At 40.9% G+C, this 17,666-nt stretch overlaps 3 protein-coding genes across 3 annotated transcripts; 2 read left to right on the top strand and 1 right to left on the bottom strand.

The window, feature by feature from the left end:
• The first annotated feature begins 327 nt into the window (after window positions 1–327).
• On the top strand, window positions 328–9,330 carry LOC139909332 (cytochrome P450 2K1-like). The gene is made up of 9 exons (XM_071896364.1): window positions 328–531; window positions 4,828–4,990; window positions 6,197–6,346; window positions 6,445–6,605; window positions 7,902–8,081; window positions 8,266–8,407; window positions 8,555–8,739; window positions 8,914–9,055; window positions 9,143–9,330. Exons 1-9 carry the CDS (start codon window positions 328–330, stop codon window positions 9,328–9,330), a joined length of 1,515 nt encoding a protein of 504 aa, XP_071752465.1.
• A 1,902-nt stretch (window positions 9,331–11,232) lies between these two features.
• LOC139909339 (uncharacterized) lies at window positions 11,233–14,580 on the bottom strand. The gene is made up of 4 exons (XM_071896369.1): window positions 14,408–14,580; window positions 13,460–14,156; window positions 13,191–13,304; window positions 11,233–12,547 (listed from the first exon to the last, which is right to left on the bottom strand). Exons 2-4 carry the CDS (start codon window positions 14,105–14,107, stop codon window positions 11,597–11,599), a joined length of 1,713 nt encoding a protein of 570 aa, XP_071752470.1. The 5' UTR covers window positions 14,108–14,156; window positions 14,408–14,580; the 3' UTR covers window positions 11,233–11,596.
• Window positions 14,581–14,650: 70 nt separating this feature from the next.
• rnps1 (RNA binding protein S1, serine-rich domain) lies at window positions 14,651–17,467 on the top strand. Its single transcript, XM_078284482.1, has 7 exons — window positions 14,651–14,677; window positions 15,451–15,600; window positions 15,729–15,914; window positions 16,039–16,144; window positions 16,346–16,499; window positions 16,606–16,747; window positions 16,984–17,467. Coding segments are annotated over exons 1-7 (846 nt in total). The 5' UTR covers window positions 14,651–14,675; the 3' UTR covers window positions 17,090–17,467.
• The last annotated feature ends 199 nt before the right edge of the window (window positions 17,468–17,666 follow it).

Below are 17,666 nucleotides of genomic sequence, written 5' to 3' on the forward strand. Positions count from 1 at the left end.
TCTTCCTTTAGTCCCCTAAAAAGCTTAACCCTCAAACCTCTCTCAAACCTGTGTATAAAGTTCAAATTTCAAAGATCAAGTTCAAATATCTTTAGAGTATGCGGTTAAAGATAATGAGGGTGCACCTAAAGTTGTGTGAAATGAACTCTGTTAATGATTTACTAGTGTCCATAATTCTACATGGTTTAGTCCATTCCCCTGGGCTATACCTTAATCTCTGCTGGCAGCTGGTGTCTTTACCAAAAGGTTACTCAGAGCTAAAGGGAACAGGCAGGTTTCTTATTTTCTCAGTTCACTGGTAACATAAGTATACAGTTTGTTTAAGTCATGGGCATATTGGATCTTCTTCTCCAGTCCTGCAGTTCAGTCTCCCTGTTGGGGGCTGCTGTGTTCCTGCTGGTCCTCTACCTCTTCTCCTCCAGCTTCAGCTCCCAGGAAAAGGGGAAGGAGCCTCCAGGACCCAAACCTCTTCCCCTGCTTGGTAACCTGTTGCAGCTGGATCTCAAGAGACCCCACCTCACACTCTGCAAGGTACATGAGGGCTGTTCAAGGATTTTAATGCAATTATTCTATAGCATATATTATCTGTGGTTAAATGCGTTATGTTTTGTATTAGAATAAATATTCCATAGTCAAGTGATGTAATCCTAGTTTCTTCCCCCATCACATTTAATGCAAATTAGGGCATTAGGGCATGTACTTTAAAAGAGATGTTTAAAAGACATTGTGCATCACAGTATTTATTTTAAGCAGTAGAAAGTGCTGAGGAAACTAACTTTGGTAACACTTTATATTAACCATCCTTAATAAATGTTGAATTTATCATTATTTACCATTAGTTAAGTATTATTTTATTGTGCACTAGTATGAAATAGTTATTTGTGTCTTTTAACAGTTTACTAAGGTTTAGTAAATGCTATAAATAATGCTATTTGAACACTAATTAATGTAATACAAAAATGATCACTTTGATTTTTATACATTTATGAATAAACTAACAGGCTGGGAGATGAGAATATGGGTTTAAAAAGTCAACACAACAATGACAGATGAACTAATCACGGATTACAACAATTGAAAAATTAATGTTAAATGACTTGTTACCACAACAAAGTAATTTGAGTGTAATTGCAGTTTCTTCTACATGTTCCAAGCTGCTTTTAACTGTTAACCCTACAAAAGCATATAGCTGATGTGTGACTACAAAGGCGTTCTTTACTCCATGATCTTAGTTTTACTATTTATTTAATTGTGCAAAATAAAGCACAGTAAGGCATAGTAACTACTTTGCTCCCTAGCTAACAGCTTCTTCTCTCCATTAAATGAAACAAGCATGATGAGGTTTCTCTGCTATAACTACAAACCAATGACTGAGGAGCGTTAATGTAAGGTACACATGAAGTATTTTGTGAATATAGGTTACACAAACCAAATACAAGGTGTAAAATAGTAGTAATACGGAATTGTCTACATCTCTATAAAATCTAAATTAGTTTCTGTAGAAATTGTTCTTACAGTGAGTACTCTAATGCAAGTAACTCCAAGTAACATGTTATCCCACACACTGAAACACTGACAGTAACATGTTTCCTTTTAATGACTGATATGCATACTTGTATATGCGCTAAAGCTTAGCTGAAACACTTTTGCAGTGAGGGAATAGACTTAAGTCAAAGGTCATTAGATAGCAGCAGAAGAGTAGAAGTCAGCCCTGATCCGTCGATGCCTCTACCCCCATGTAACAGAACTTGATTGAACATTAACCAAGCTTTTAAAGTTGAGTCATCAACTGCTATACCAAACTTTATTAGTGTCACCAGTATAAGAATTTAACTACTACTAAGGGGAAGGAAAAATCTACGACGGCTCTAACACACTCTGGACACACACCTGACACACCCTTTATGTCCTAGGATGCCCTGGACAACCTCACTGTAAAACCTCATAGTGCAATTTAGTGAAATCAATTAATCTTTAATAATAATAATAACTTTATTTATATAGCACTTGATCAAAACAGAGTTACAAAGTGCTTCACAGCAGTAAAATAAAGTAATAATAGTAAGAGGAAGGATACAAGACAAAGTAAAATACATAATACAAATACATTCACACAAAAACAATTAAGCAAGAGCAGGTCTAAAAAGAAGTGTATATAAGAGAGATTTAAAAGAGAAGTAAAATATATAAAACAAAATTATGATAAATATGGAACATTCCATTACATTATACAAGCAAGTCTAAAAAAGTGTGTTTTTAAAAGAGATTTAAAGGAGGAGGAGAAGGAGCTGGCTAGAGTGATCTCCTCAGGCAGGTCATTCCAGAGTCTAGGGGCCCTGACGGAGAACGCCCGGTCACCCTTGGTTTTCAGCCTGGATTTTGGAACGACCAAAAAAGCTACTTGCCGATCTGAGGCTGCACTCGGGCTCATATGGGGTTAAAAACTCAACAATATAACCAGGTGCTAGCCCAACATGTGCCTTAAAGGTAATCTATAAAATCTTAAAATCAATCCTAAACTGAACGGGAAGCCAGTGGAGGGAAACTAGGGTGGGAGTGATGTGTTCTGTCTTCTTGGTCCGTGTGAGGAGTCTGGCTGCAGCGTTTTGGAGTAGCTGTAATCTAACAAGGCTTTGTTGGCTCAGACAGGTGTACAGGGAGTTACAGTAGTCAAGACGAGTGGTGATAAAAGCATGAATAATGATTTCAAGATTCTTAAAGTATAAAAATGACCTAATTTTAGAAAGCCTCCTGAGTTGTAGAAAGCAGGACTGCACAACTGTCTTAACATGGTTATCTAAACTGAGATTGTTGTCAAAGATGACACCAAGATTTCTGCAGTTTGGGGTGACATTCAGGGACAGTGAACCAAGATGCTTAATAACTTGTGCTCTGGCAGCATCAGGACCAAAAAAATAACCTCAGATTTGTCTGCGTTCAATTGCAAGAAACTGTATGACATCCAGTTTTGAAGGTGTAAAAGGCAGTCATGGAGTGTATCTAACTGCTTTATGTTATTTGGGTTAAAAGAGAGGTACAACTGTCATCTGCATAACAATGGAAACGTATATTATGCTTGCGCATGATATGCCACAGGTCATCTTTGCACAGGAAGACCTTGAGTCACCAATGGCAACACTAAAAGTCCTATCATGCAAGTAGGAGTAAAACCAATTAAAAACAATACCAGAGATGTCAACCCAGTGTTTAAGATGATCAAGCAGAATATAGCGATCAACGGTATTGAAAGCAGCGCTGAGGTCTAAAAGAACTAAAATCAAGGATTTCCCCTGCATCAGAGGCTAAAAGCAGATCGTGCATCACTTTGAGAAGGACAGTCTCAGTACTGTGGAGAGCTTTAACCATTAACACAATGTATATAGATGTGTTTGTCAATTTCAACTTGTAAGTGCCAGTTATGAGCTTCATGAATCATGAGTTCACGTCTTGTGACTTAAAATTATGAGTTGAAAGAACATGAAAGCATTCATCAATCATAGGCCATTTTCTGATTTAAAAACAACAACAAAAAACAACAACAAAAAAAAAACATGATAAAATTTTGTATCGACAGATTTTGGAAATTCAATAAGGTGAAGCAGATGTTCTCTATTACACATGGCAAGTGGTATCCACTTCAAGCACGTGTATTGCAGCTGCATACTTAATGCCAGTGTAATAATCATGTGATACATGAGCAACTCGCACTAAAACCTTGTCACTAGTGAAAGAAAAAGTAACACTGGAATGCAGTTCATCAATGAATGCATTCAACTTGTAAACACTTATCAGCATGACTACAAATTTGCTAGTTTTACTACATTAGAACAACTAATGATCTTTAACTATTCAGTAGTTTCAGTCAACTCGCAATTTTAAGGGAGCAAGGAAACTTATGTTTTTAAGTTGAAGTGCCTTAATATTTTTTGCAGTGCTCCTATTGCTATGGGCTCTATTTTCCTGACAGCACATGGTGCATGGTGGGGCTTTGAGCCAATGAAGTGGCATTTCTGTCATGCACAGACAGGTTTTGCTCTCGCCTGTGCCCGTTTGGTATTTTGGTGACCCATCGTGAACTTGACTGTGCCTAAGTGGTAGGAGAGGCACAGTAGGGGTGTAATGATTAAACAGTGCAGTGCAATTTTGGTGTCAAGGATACCGGGAGTTGCACTCGTGCCGCCTGCCTGCTCAGACCAGGTCAAAATTGCATGCCGCAGTTCTGTGGTATTTCGTGGCTTTACCAAGCAATGCATGCATGAACCCATCCTATTCAAAAGCTCACTCATTCTTTCTGTGGATGATATGTTGCCCAATTTGACTTGATATAAATTCCTCATGCAAGAAAAAATAAGATACAACATTTTTCATTCATTCTAACTATATACAGATGTGGCAGTGGTTGAATGACCCAACTTCTGTTTGGCTCCTCACTAATACCATCGAACCACTGCATCTGAAGAGAAGAAAAAGAGGTTATTTGATTGGTCAAGACGACGCCACCTTCTATCACACCTACTGATAATGTAATCCTCCTTATCCCATCCCATTTCCAACTGGGCCACAGGTGTGCTGCGTGCCACTGGCCACAAACTAAACATCAGTCGCTATGCGCTAAATGCACTGCACTTTGCGCTATGCGGCATTGATTCATGAACATAGAGCCCAAAGTATTTAGCTTTGTTTACCTTTGTTTGAATTTAAAAGTAAAGTTCTGATAAAATTCAGTGCAAAATACAGTATATTGTTACAGTATGATCATCTCCCAGCTTTCAGTTTTTTTTACTTGTAATTATCACAACATTGACTGCTTCGTGCGCCTGGTCTCAGCTTTCCAAGCAATATGGACCAGTGTTCACAGTCTATTTTGGACCCAAGAAAGTGGTGGTCCTGGCAGGATACAAGACAGTCAGTCAGGCTCTGGTCGACCATGCTGTGGAGTTTGGAGACAGAGAGATCCTGCCAATAGGCTATGACCTCAGTGGTCCACATGGTAAGGAGCAAGGCAAATTTTCCTTCTCAACTCACTATATGACCCCTTCATAGCAATATGTAAATTATTAGTCTGATATATCTATCAGCAATTTAGGATGTTTGTAAATGATCAATCAGCAGCATAGTCTTAAACTAACAAATCAAAACATAATAGTAAGATTATATAGTGAGATAGATTTTCAAATAGGGCTTTTTGGCACATTCATGGTTTCGGATTTAATGGCCTTCACAAGTTATATGTAACATGCAAGCAATTTGTGACGAACATTTACGAGAATAGAAATCACACTGACAAACGTTAGTGCACCTTATCTATGGCTACAGCTAGATATTTGGCAAGCTGCTTGTCTAGTTTGTAGATTCTAAGCCAGTGGCTCTCAACCATGTGACATGGAGGCCCAAGAGTCTGCAGGTTTTTATACCAACCAAACACTACAGCAGAAGATTTCACTGATTAGTTCATCCCTCTCTGGTTGAGGGTGCGATAATCAGTGAAGTCAGCTGCTTTACATAGTGTTTGGTTGGAATGAAAACCTCTTTGCCTCAATGGCACATGCTGAGAACCGCTGTTATAAGCCTTAGTATGTACAGTAGGTGCAGTGTGGAATATATTTTCGCTGGAAAATTATAGTATTTTCATTTTAAGATTACGCACCCTCATAAATCAGGCAAATATGAATGCAAAGAGAACTCAGTTTGTTTTCTCTTGGTTCTTTTTTTGTTTCACTTAAAGAATTTAATTTTAGATTTTAGATTTAATCTAACCTTATCTAATTATTTAGATAATGTTATTCCTGTGCACAAGGACAGTTTGGTCTGTGTTCACGGCGGTCTCCAACAGCCAGAAATGTATTGCTTCGTGGAGAGTGAAATAGCCAAGCAATTGATTAGATAAACATCTGAGTATATTGAACCTATTTATCTAAAGTACATGGTATATCAAATCAATTATTTGACATACTGTATATCAATACATGATAGACATGAATAGTGTCTTTCCACAACGAGATATCTGTTCAAAAGGGATGTCCATCCTTACAAAATGATAGATAGCACATAATTAAAATAAATGATGGTGTTTTTTTTAAACTTAAGTCCTTGGTTAACACTTATATGGTGGATCGTATTTTAGAGTGAATTAATTTATTTTGTTAAGATTTCAAATGACCTAAGTCTTTGACACAATACTTACACTTCACTTTAGGTATTGTATTTGCCAATGGGGAATCATGGAAAGAGATGAGGCGTTTTGCTCTGACTAACCTGAGAGACTTTGGGATGGGCAAGAAAGCAGCTGAGGAGAAAATCATAGAAGAGAGTCAGCACCTGATCAAAGTGTTTGAAAAGCATCAAGGTAACTTGCTTGTATTGCATTGTATTGTGTCCTTATATTGTATTCCATACTCTTTGTTATTATACATATTTAATTTCTGGCCTGTTTTCTTGTTTCAGGTAAAGCCTTTAATAATGCCCAGCCAGTAAATTATGCTGTCTCCAGTATCATCTGCTCCATTGTCTATGGCAGCAGATTTGAATATGATGATCCAGAGTTCACAACCATGGTAGACAGAGCCAGTGAGAACATTCGACTTACAGGCTCTCCCTCAGTACAGGTACTACTTGGTCTGTTCTTGATCAGACAATCAATAGGACTATGCTTTGTTTCTGGTTTGTTTTTTTGAGTGATCAGTCAACCTGCCTTCATTTAGATGAAGTGGGAATTAATTTAGGAGAAAATATTTTCTCAGGATTTTATCCAAGAAATCTATCCATCAGAAATAGAGTTTAGGCTACTATTATTATTACTGAGTTGAACAGCGCCATCGCTCTCTCTCTCTCTCTGCTTTCTGCTCTCCTGGTGAAAGACGCACAGCAGCGGCTACAGTCCCAAAAAAATTTTGTTTTACTATTTTACTTTCTGTTTTACAAACGAAAAAGGGAAAATCAAGTCTTTTATAAATGCTGTATCTGCCGTTTCTGACCAGGAAAACGAAAAATGACTTTGTTTGACTCTGACTCTGTTTTCTGTTTTTCCGGTCTTAAAGTTTTTCAGAGTCCTAAGCTACCTCCAACTTTGAAATGCTGCAGCAATGTTCATTTGGGTTTTGTCATTGGTGTTTTTGGCTTTAGAATGAGGCTTTTTAAGCTTTGTTGCAGAGGTGTCTTGCAAAGCTGATTGTTTGGTCACTGTATACATTCTTCCAAATTGAAATGAAAGAAGTTCAGAATACAAAGGGGCTAGTTCGGGGGGCAGAGCTTGGGCGTATATTGAAATGCCTGGGGCTGTGGAGCATTTCCACCAAAACAGAGAGTATGGACCGGACTGCTCTGGAACCATTGAGGTAAGAGTGGAGTGATTGGCACCCCTGCTGATATATTATGGTTATTTTGTGCAATGAGCTCGTAAAATATTACTAATTGGGGACATCCTCTGCCCTTTGTGACATATTTGGGGTGCGGTATATTTGCGCCTTGCGATGCTGCACTTCCCAGACATGAACATCGGTTTCCTCTTGGGAGAAGTCAGTCTGGACTCTCCTCTCCATTAAGAAACTGCAGTGTGCCATGGCAGGGAGTGAACTGCTTTTAAAGGGAATGAGAGGAGCTGATTTGATTGGCTCTGATTGACGCCAGCCCCTTCCCACCTACTGATAATGTATTCTTCCTAATCCAACCCCTATCTCAACTGCGCCGCTGGTGTGCCTCCACTGCTCCAGCGCCTCTGGTCACGGTATTACCAAAAATCTGTTGGCCATGCCCAAGTGAGCTTGCGCCAATGCCTGCATCTTGCTTCACGACGATAGGGCCATAGTGTCAAGATAAAAAATACACTAAACACTACAGAAAGTTGTTACATTTGTAGACCATTTTGATAACATTTTTAGTATTCTTATTTGTTTTTTCAACAGCTATACAACAATTTGCCATGGTTGTGCAAATGGATAGGCAACAGAATGCATCTCAAGAAGAACGTTGCTGCCAATAGAGAACAGATGACAAAGCTGATCAGACCTTTACAGGAGACTCTGAATACTCAAATATGCAGAGGATTTGTGGACTCTTTTCTGGCCCGCAAGCAGAGTCTAGAGGTATTAAAAACTATATCACCATATTATATATTATTCAACTGTAATTCTTGCTTACAGTAACATGAATTCCAGAAGCAATACCACTGCGTTTCTGTGAAAACAATAACTAGCTGGACAAGTGAATCATTTCTAAAGAACGGCTCTCAAACTACATATACAAATATGCATCTATTTTCCTGTTAAGGAATCAGGGAATATGAATACCTACTACAACAATGAGAACCTTTTGTCAACTGTTGGCAACCTCTTTGCGGCTGGTACTGATACTACAGGAACTACACTCAGATGGGGTCTATTGCTCATGGCCAAATATCCTCATATACAAGGTAAGAGGCAATAAATGCCACTGTTTGCCATACATAGGCTTTACCTGGGCAGCCCGGAAAGAGGGTTGTAGCCAATTCAGTGGTCTGTCCACTGTCCTGTTCTTTGTTTATAAGTAACTTTGTCCTCTGTCATCTTCTCTTTTCCAGACCAGGTTCAGAAAGAGCTGAGCAGGGTGATAGGAAGTCGTCAGGTCCGGGCAGAGGACAGGAAGAACCTGCCCTACACTAATGCCGTCATCCATGAGACTCAGAGACTGGCGAGTATCCTCCCTATTTCCATTCCTCACATCACCAGCCAAGATGTCACCTTCCAGGGCTATTTCATCGGCAAGGTAAAAATCTGACTGATCAAGACAGCCATCGTCATGCTCATGCAAAATTACATAACTGAACAACAACGCTCCATTGAAGGACCCCAGAAAGCTGTGTTTCGAGACAATATTGTGGAGTACCATTCTCTACCCTCTTTAAAACTTTGTTAGTATTAATCAATTGCCTTTCTGAAGGGGACCACAGTGTTTCCTCTGTTGGCATCTGTTCTTTGGGATGAGACTGAATGGGAGAGCCCCCACACCTTTAATCCTGCCCATTTCCTGGACAAGGATGGGAAGTTTGTCAAGAGAGATGCCTTCATGCCTTTTTCTGCAGGTTAGCGAGTTCAAGTATCACTTCTTTTCAATGTCAATTTAAATAACATTTGCAGATGACCTGAAACTATTCCTTGTTCTCTATCAGGTCGCAGGGCTTGTCTCGGAGAGAGTCTGGCCAAGATGGAGCTCTTCCTCTTCTTCACCTCTCTCCTCCAGCGCTTTCGTTTCACTCCTCCACCTGGAGTTACAGAGGATGAACTGGATCTGACACCAGCTGTGGGCTTCACCCTCAACCCTTCACTCCACCAACTTTGTGCTGTCAGTCATGTCTGAGGGAAAGGATTTGAACCAGGGCTGCTTTCGTCTGATTTCCATCAGTGTCCCTACTTAAAAAGGGTCCACAGAGCAGGCATGTGTTTTATGATCTGCCTCTCCAAGACTTTTACCATGTCAGTGGTAGGGAGATTGAGAGTAGCCTCTAAATGGTTGTTGTAGTTTGAGGGGAGTACACTGACAAATTCCACAAATTCTATAAATTACCTTACACAGGCCAGAGGCTCTTGTTCTGGCCAATCCATTCTACTGCAGATCGATTTAATTATTAGAATACCTGTGTGACCCTGATTTTAGCTATACATACTGGTAATTGAAAATATATGGATGTATATTTCCCCAAAAACAAATTGTAGAGTAGCAGGATTGTAACCCATGTTTCACAAATGTGATCTTTAAGTTATGACTATGAATGACTGTTTACGCCTTCAATTCTCATTTTGCATCTCCATTTATACGTATTAAGATTTTTTTTTTTTTTACTTTCAGACTTTTGGCTGTTTGTATCCCCACTCGTAAAACATGATTTGTACGTAGACACGATGTTTTCCTGATTCTGACCCAACAGTAATGAGTATTTATGTGGTTTCCAACTTGACATTTTCAAAATAAAAGTTCTGGTTTAACTATGGCACTTGCTACTACTAGGCTACTACACCAGTAGATGACAGTATAACTATTTGTATCACTATTCTTCATTATTATTATTATTATTATTATTATTATTATTATTATTGTTGTTTTTATTGTTGTTGTTTTTGTACTCGCTATATTGGTTTTCTTGATAGGAAGGATTGGGCTTAAGCTAGGCTGATTGTATAGTAGCACACATACAGTACATGAACTAAATATGAAATGTTTTACCTCGCAATAGGACTAAAATCATATTTTTATCTGGGATGAGGTAAAACTATAATCTGCCGGTCCTAACCGTGTATCAAATTATTGCCCAATAAATACATAATCTTTTCATAAAAGTTTATATGAATTAGTTTTGATGAAAAATAAACATGGGCTATATTCTTAATTGCACTGTGTAGCCTATTCACATTCATGGCAATATTTTTCATATATCTGGAGAGTAAAACTCATGGTCTGCTGTTTTTTATATAGGCAAACAGGCTGTAGCCATGGATGAATGAATTATTACTCAATATTTTCTATTTCGGCAACTTTATGATGAAGTGTTGCTATAGGTCTTAAACCATGTTGCTTATTCTTAATGAGAGACCACTCAATCATTCTCACTGGAAAAACTGAGGCAAAAATTTGAACTCTACTATTCCTCAAATAGACCCCACTCAGCTTTAACTCCACCTACACCCTGGATGAACAGAGCTGAAAGGGATTCCTTCATGCCTGAATGTGCAGGTGCATGTACTCGTTCTGTGTGCAGCATGTTACCACTGCGCTGAGAATTGCAATGAACAGACTCATGCTATTGCTTTTGCTTTCTTCTCACAGGTCACAGGATGTGTCAGGAAGAGTCTGGTCAGGATGAAGCTCTTCCTCTTCCTCAGCTCCCTCCTGCAGCTCTTACATTTCATTCCTCCAACTGGGGCAACAGGAGGAATTAGACCTATAGAGGGCTTCAGCCTCAACCCTTCACCCCATCATCCACTTTCACTTATACAATAAACTGATCTTCAACTTATAGCGGTGTAGGCAACTTTATATCACTAATACTGAAAAAAATCTTGGTCAAGTATAATGTTATTGCACATAGACAAAATGCATTTTGTCTGTGTTACTGTAGCTAACTTCTCAAAGTTAGCCTCTCAGACTCAAATCCTTATCAAAATTGAATCTTCATATTAAAAAGATAGGAAATTGCTTTCAATAAACATCAGTTTATTCAAGTGGATTCAGTTAGATATAGAGGTATGAAACCTAGCAGGTTGTAAAGCCAATCCTAGTGATACAAAATAAATAGAAAACAAAAAAGTGTGTTCTGCACATTATTCATTTACCATTTTCTCTATTTGAGGAAACTTTATCACTGTGTATGGTTAGGATAAATCACAATCAAACATTGTTACTATGGCATTTTTACTCATTTTAATCTATTGCTGTTTGTGTTCAGTTAAACATTAATTTTGTAAATCAATTATTTAATGTAAAAAAAAATGCTACAATATATGCTAATTGTAAAAAGAAAGCATGTCTCAAACAACTATACCAAAGTGAGTCATTACAAAAGCACATCAAAGCCCTTTTGGTCCCAAGACGGCTTAGACACCAAGGCATGTGTGGAATTTGAAGCACCCTAAGGTCCTTCCACTTTGATAATATTGACCTGATGATCCTGTGGAGAGTGGCTAGAGTTCATCACTGGCTGGGTGGCGACACTGCAGTCCTGGAGAGTCCCTGCTGAACAGCTGCTAGGGAAATCAGGAGCTTTACTCTCTGACCCTCTGAATGGCTGAGAATGTGACTGGGTATATGTAGGGACATAGGACTGTGTGTAGGATGGCATGAGTGTTTGACTGTGTTGCTGTGTGTATGCTGTTGCATAAGGCTGTGTTTGAGGGGGAGTGTGAGTAAGTGGGAGGCTCTCAGCGTTGCCACATGGTGGGAACCCATTCATGCTTGTAGGGCTTAGTCCTGGCAGTTTGAAGGCCTCTACAGGCTCCAGACCCTCTATAGCGTTGTAGCTGGGCTGGGTTTGGCTGCACTGAGTGTATGTGCCTTGACTGTAGTTGAAGGTGTCTTGGCTGAAGGTGGTAGATGCAGTCGGCAAAGATGAAGGAGATGGGGTTTTGTTGTGCTGCTGTTGAAGACTGCTACAAGGGCCCAGTCTGGAGGCTAGGCTCTGTAGAGTACTGAGGATCTGCCTCTGAACGTGTGTCTGCTGCACCTGCTCTCTCTCCAGACGGCACTGCTGCTCCACCAGCATCTTCACTGCCAAGCCCAGGCTGCGCACCTCAGAGCCTAGGGTCTGAATCTGATCCTGCAGCCCACCTCTCCCTCCTGTGTCCTGGACTGCCTGCTGGGGGCTGGGGTTCCCCTCTCTCCGAGTAGTGCCCTGGACCCCAGGGGTCTGGAGGCGGATGACGGCACCCCCAGGAGCCGAGGATGTTAGAGGTGCTGGTGCCCGGTTAGGAAGACGGATGCCAACCCGAGGAGGGGGATGAAGGGAGCGGATCGACAAACCTGGTCTCTGAGTGAGGTAACGTCTGGGGGCACTCACTCCTCCTGGCTGTCCCTCCAAAATTGTCTGCACAGCATAGAAATTAAGAAGAAATTGGTGGAAAAGCATAACTAGCAACCTTATAACCATAAAACTATGAATAAAAACTGGGACTCAAATAGTTTCTGGATCTCTAACACCAGCCGGGGAGTGTTGTTTGTATGAGAAATTCATTATGTTAACATAACCCTAGTCTACTGCTTGGGTCGCTATAAAGCAGTACTTCAGTTTGTTGGTCAATACATGACAGAGTATTCTTTTATTTATTTGTGTAGCTTTGGTAGTTTTTATTATGTTTAGATCTGAATTGCATGTATTATTTGCATTTATTTGCACTATCTCTATTGTCTCTATTGTTGTATATTATGTTCACTACCTTTATTCTATGTTAATAGCTATTTCCTTTATTTCTCTATTACCTGTACTTGACATACTTTACTTCTTTGGTATTGTCCATCAGTTGCTGCTGTGGCACCTGAATTTCCCCAAGGGGATCAATAAAGTGCTATCTTATCTTATCATATCTTAATGCTTTTTTTGCAAAGACAGTATGATGATGACCAGTATGTTCTGTATGGGTACCGTGGAAAAGAAATCATTGCTTGTCACTAATAAAGGCCTGGTGCTATAAGTTTTATGATATTTGAGGTTTGTTATCTTCTCTTCTCACCTTTTCAGTGGTCAGATCGTAAGTTTCAGGCTGTTGTGGCTCTGCACTTCTCAAATCAGCACCTTGGACGCTAGAGTGATCTCTCCTCAACAATGACGCCATCTGATGGAATGACTGGTTAAAAAGAAAGCAAAGTAAAGAAAGATAATGTCATGCTTGCAATACATATTTGACATAATGAACAGCTTTTCCTTGTTGTGATATGCCATAATTACAAACCTAATATTTTGGTGTGTAACACATGGGAGAAAGAATATGTAGGCAGCTACCTTTGCTCTGTGGGACAGAGCTTTATCCAAAAGCCTCCTGCGAGCTGCCAAGATTGGATTGGTAGCTGGAGAAGGTGTGACTCTCCTCCTCATGAACGCTCCTGATGCTGTCACTGTGGTTGACCCAACTCCTACCCCTGTTGCAGAGGACTGCAGGGCCCTTTGTTGGCTGTTCTGGGCAAGAGAGGTGACGCTAACAATCTGGATGTCATTCTCTTCCTTATTTCCCTCATGTTGCTGCTCTGCCCTGCTACCTCCACTGATCTCTCTAGACCCAGGTGGCTTTGCACTAGTCTCTGGATGTGCGGCTGTCTGCTTGGCAAATTCCGCTGCTGCAGCGAAGCCAGCATGGTGAGACGCCTCCCGCAGCAGGTTTTGGAGATGAATGTTACTCCAGCCATCTCGTCTTGCTGCAAGGCTTCCCCCAGCTCTAGCTTGCACCTGTGTTGGGGATGTGCTGCTTCCAGCCTCCTCGGGTCTGACCCTGCCTGGCGGTCTCCCCTGGAACTCCCTCAAGAACAGGTAGATGGCTTGGGCAGACACCTTGATGTTCTCCAGCTCCAGCACAGCCTTGATCTTACGGAAACTAAGACCAGCCTTCCGCAGCTCCACCACTTTGCGCTTGGCGGCATCATCCAGCCTGCCCATGGTCTCTCACTCCGGAGGAACCGCGTCAGGATGGCTGACCTGTTGTTCCCTATAAATAGAGCCATTTTAGAAGGAACTGTAACACCTGACGAATGACTAATACTGAGAATTTGATCCAAATAATGTGGATCGAGTGATGCTGTTTGTGTTGCTGCTGTAGCCAAACTCTAATGTGGCCTAATATCAGTAAATGTGGTCATCTAGCTAAATAATTGTAACTAGTTAAGGTTAGCTTAGCTAGCTAACGATAACAGCTAGCAGTAACGTCAGGTAGTCGCACTTTCACTTTATAGTACTTACCTTGCGAAGCCTTGTCGAGAAGAGGCAACAAGGTTTGGATGTTTTCCTGTCCCTTTAAATCATCCCATGTGCCATCTAGGTTTTCGTAATTGCATACAATATAACCGGGTAAGCTCACATATTTTCAACGAAAACCAACATATATAAACAAATGAGTTGTAAGTGGCGCTCAGCTGTAAACGCAATTTCCTTCTGCGCGTCATCACTCAGCGACATCCCTCCGGGCTGCTGCGAGTGGTGGAAGCGAAATTACATTGAATTGGAAGAAATGTAAGTTTTGTGCACTGTATATCAAGATTATTTTAATTATATATGCTGTTTACTGACGAAAGAACTACGTTATATGTTGTAATCAGTAATCGATATACATTAGCTCTCTTTCGGCCTGTAAAATAGTTGTGTTGTCTAATCAATGAATGGAAATCAATGGCGGCTGGTGCCTGTTGTCGGCAGTAGAGTGGGGAGCAATAACGTTAGCAACTCTAAAAATATCTGGCCCACGCGTAGCGACAAATAATTAATTTGTATTTTAACAGCAGTTTGCAAATATGTGTCATTTAATTTCAAGGCAGTAGCCTTCGTTGAGGCCAGGTTAGCTTGGCATTATGCATATTGTGAATTGCGGGCTGGAGTCGGGTTGCCAGATATTCAACATATAAATTAATTTTGTGATTTATTGTGATTAGGTTAGATGAAATACGGCACATATATCCAACACATTTACATTTCAGTACCGGGGGAAAAAAGTTAAAAGTTGAATTCATGTAATTTTGAAATCTTTTAATTCAGTTTTGCTGAACATCCCTTGTTGTGTCTTTCTGACTCCTGTGAGATCTAAGCAACAAGTTCGATATTTTAAATAACTCAGTTTCTCCAAATGTCACTTAAGTTACTCCCTTCTGGCTGCAAGTCCTTCATACCATTTTTGTCACAAACACTTTACCAGATCAGGTTATGTGTTGACGAAATAAAGATTACACGCCTTTGTGCCCAATCACAACTTATATGATGTCCGAATAACAGCAGCTTGCCTCATACTTTAGGGCACCATCCCCCACTAAGCGAAGGGAGGAGGAAAAAACAAAAGACAGAGGCAAGGAAAAGACTGGTACCAAAGAAGGAGGAGACAAGGAGAGAGGAAGGGACAAAGGAAGGAAACGCCGCAGTGCTTCTACTGGCAGCAGCAGCAGCAGGTTTGAGATGATTTTCTAAGTCGCCTTTTTATGAGATCATTTGTGTCCATTTAAGTGGTAAGAGAAGTGTTTCGATTAATCATTATGACTAACCAAGACAGTTTTCCATTGTTTGTAACCATGACCAGGTCCAGATCTAGCTCTACCTCAAGCAGCAGCTCTGGTTCCAGCTCGGGTTCCTCCAGCGGATCCAGTTCGTCTGGTTCCAGCCGCTCAGGTTCTTCCAGCTCTCGCTCCTCCTCCTCTTCCAGCTCCTCTGGCTCTCCCAGCCCGAGCCGCAGACGCCATGACAACCGCCGGCGCTCCCGCTCAACGTCAGTCACTGCAACTAATGCAAATGCACTATATTTGTACCATGTAGTCTAGGTACCATGTATTTAATTTCCTCCGGTTTGAATTGTGATGCAGTGGGAAAAGGTTTTGTTTGTGATCCTGCAGGTCCAAAACACAGAAGAGGGGAGATGATAAGGAGCGAAGGAAAAGGAGCACAAGCCCCAAACCAACTAAAGTTCACTTAGGACGACTGACCAGGAATGTTACCAAGGTGAGCTGAGAAATGGTGAAACATTCATAGCAGAATACCTTTCTCGACATGAATAAATTATAAAGGAAATTCTTTAAAATTTGCCTCCCATCAGCAGTATATCCATCATTTTAAATTTGAAATGCTGCTGTTACCATTGTTGAAAGAGAACTTTTTGATGCCCTGACGTAGTTGTGATGAGCATGTGTCTTTGATGCACAGGACCACATCCAGGAGATCTTCGCCACCTATGGGAAAATCAAAATGATTGACATGCCGATGGACAGGCTCCACCAGCACCTGTCCAGGGGCTCTGCCTACGTGGAGTTTGAGACCCCTGAGGAGGCCCAGAAGGCCCTCAAACACATGGACGGAGGTAGGGGAGCATGTTCCCATCAGTACCTCTGTCTCACAGGATTACGCTGGGCACGAGTGTTGATGTTGAACGTTTTCTTTCCCATATGAATTCATGTTATTGCCAGGTCAGATTGACGGACAGGAGATCACTGCCTCTGCTGTGCTGGCTCAAAGAATCCGCCCCCCGCCTCGTAGACCCTCTCCCCCTCGCAGGATGCCCCCGCCTCCACCTGTGTGGCGTCGTAGCCCACCCCGCATGAGGAGAAGGTCAGTTTTGGGAATTATAGTCCAAAAATATACTTTACCCATAACATGTCGTACTTTGAATGATGGTCTCCAATGTTTTTATTCCCTGTTAGCAGTTAAATTCATTCTGCATCCATCCCTGTATTTCATTTTCACACCACTGCTGCACAATATATATAATGTCTGTGTTCTTTGGTTTAAACGATTAAATCTGCGCACATCCTCCCTGCCATTGGTGTTTCTTTGTGTCCTTGCAGGTCTCGGTCGCCAAGGAGACGGTCCCCAGTGCGCCGTCGCTCTCGCTCCAGGTCTCCCGGTCGCAGACGTCACCGCTCCCGTTCCAGCTCCAACTCCTCTCGATAGAGGAGGTTTCCTGGCTGCCGATGCCAGTCGACCTCCTGGAATCGCACCAGATCAGCTGGAGGTTCTGCTCTCCCGGACCTGTTCAGTGTATTATGGACTCACCACAAATAAAACAAATACAGTCCGCTTTGTAGCCGAAAACATCTGCCTGCATGTAGGAAGTGGATAGACATGTTTTTTTGTGCAGGTGTCTTGAGGTTTTTTTTATATTTTGTTGAGCTAAGTTGACCCCTAAAGCCAATGGCTCAGTATTTATGTCGTGTTTCAGTCTGAGTCGGGGCTCCTTTTGAGATTTACCAATGTTTTGCTTAAAATTGTCACAACTTTTTATCATGTACTGAATTTTTAGACATTTTCAAATAAAAATACTAAAATACAGTATGTTCATGAGTTCTGTTTGTAGTTAACTCAACTGTCATGTTCAGATTCTGAAAGGCTATTAGTTTCTGTGTCTCAATGCTACACAGATTTGTTTTGCACAGCGCACCTTTACGTAATCTTTGGGGAACATGTCTGAATGCAACATTTTTAATGACTCTTCCATAGCTTTGAATAAGAAGAACCAAATACAAAACAC

The sequence above is a fragment of the Centroberyx gerrardi genome, chromosome 7, assembly GCF_048128805.1.
Source record: "Centroberyx gerrardi isolate f3 chromosome 7, fCenGer3.hap1.cur.20231027, whole genome shotgun sequence".
Classification (NCBI taxonomy): Eukaryota; Metazoa; Chordata; class Actinopteri; order Beryciformes; family Berycidae; genus Centroberyx; species Centroberyx gerrardi.